The sequence below is a fragment of the Cynoglossus semilaevis genome, chromosome 10 (genome assembly GCF_000523025.1).
Source record: "Cynoglossus semilaevis isolate Cse_v1.0 chromosome 10, Cse_v1.0, whole genome shotgun sequence".
Taxonomy (NCBI): Eukaryota; Metazoa; Chordata; class Actinopteri; order Pleuronectiformes; family Cynoglossidae; genus Cynoglossus; species Cynoglossus semilaevis.
This window is the reverse complement of record NC_024316.1, coordinates 20,330,798-20,331,338: the sequence shown is the minus strand read 5'-3', so window position 1 is coordinate 20,331,338 and position 541 is coordinate 20,330,798. Positions and strand designations below refer to the sequence as shown.

General features: G+C 61.9%; 1 protein-coding gene across 1 annotated transcript in view; it reads right to left on the bottom strand.

Moving 5' to 3' along the window:
* Window positions 1-6: 6 nt before the first annotated feature.
* Window positions 7-541, bottom strand: part of LOC103385528 (IQ motif and SEC7 domain-containing protein 1) — a 90,924-nt gene continuing 90,389 nt past the window's right edge. The window contains 1 exon segment of the mRNA XM_017035987.2: window positions 7-494. Coding sequence (XP_016891476.1) covers window positions 296-494 — 199 coding nt within the window. The 3' untranslated portion in view covers window positions 7-295.

Sequence of the window (541 nt, the reverse complement as noted above, 5' to 3'; positions counted from 1 at the left end):
CGTCACAGCAGGGCGGTTTGGTGGTGGAAACAACTAAACGTTTTCCTACACAGAATCCCCCCCCACACACACACACACACCCAGTCAGGAAAACGCGTAAAGGCCCCCTGGTGGAAGATCTGAGTCTGGTTTCCTTTCTGCATATTAGTGTAACCTGGAGGTGAAGACGGTGACTGCATGAGATCGGCTCCAAAAACACAGTGGACAGCCCGGAATGTTCCGCTGTCAGTCGGTCCCTTTGGTGTAGGCAACTCCCCCCTCCTTCAGTCACTCCCTCTCTCCACAGGGGGCAGCATCACACTACGGTGCTGATGCCACTGTGTTTGGGTTTGGGTCCTCCAGGCGCCGAACCCGCCTGCTGACTGTGGTGGTGAGAGGCATGCTGGGAATGCGAGGTGTGATGGGAATGCTGGCTGTAGTGGCCGGGCGGCGGATGGTGCGTGTGCGCGGCGTAGGCTGGATGCTGGTGGTACTGCGTGTGGGGGGGCGGGTGGGAGTGGTGGGGGGGGGGGGGCGGGGGGGGGGGGGGTGGGGGGCGGGG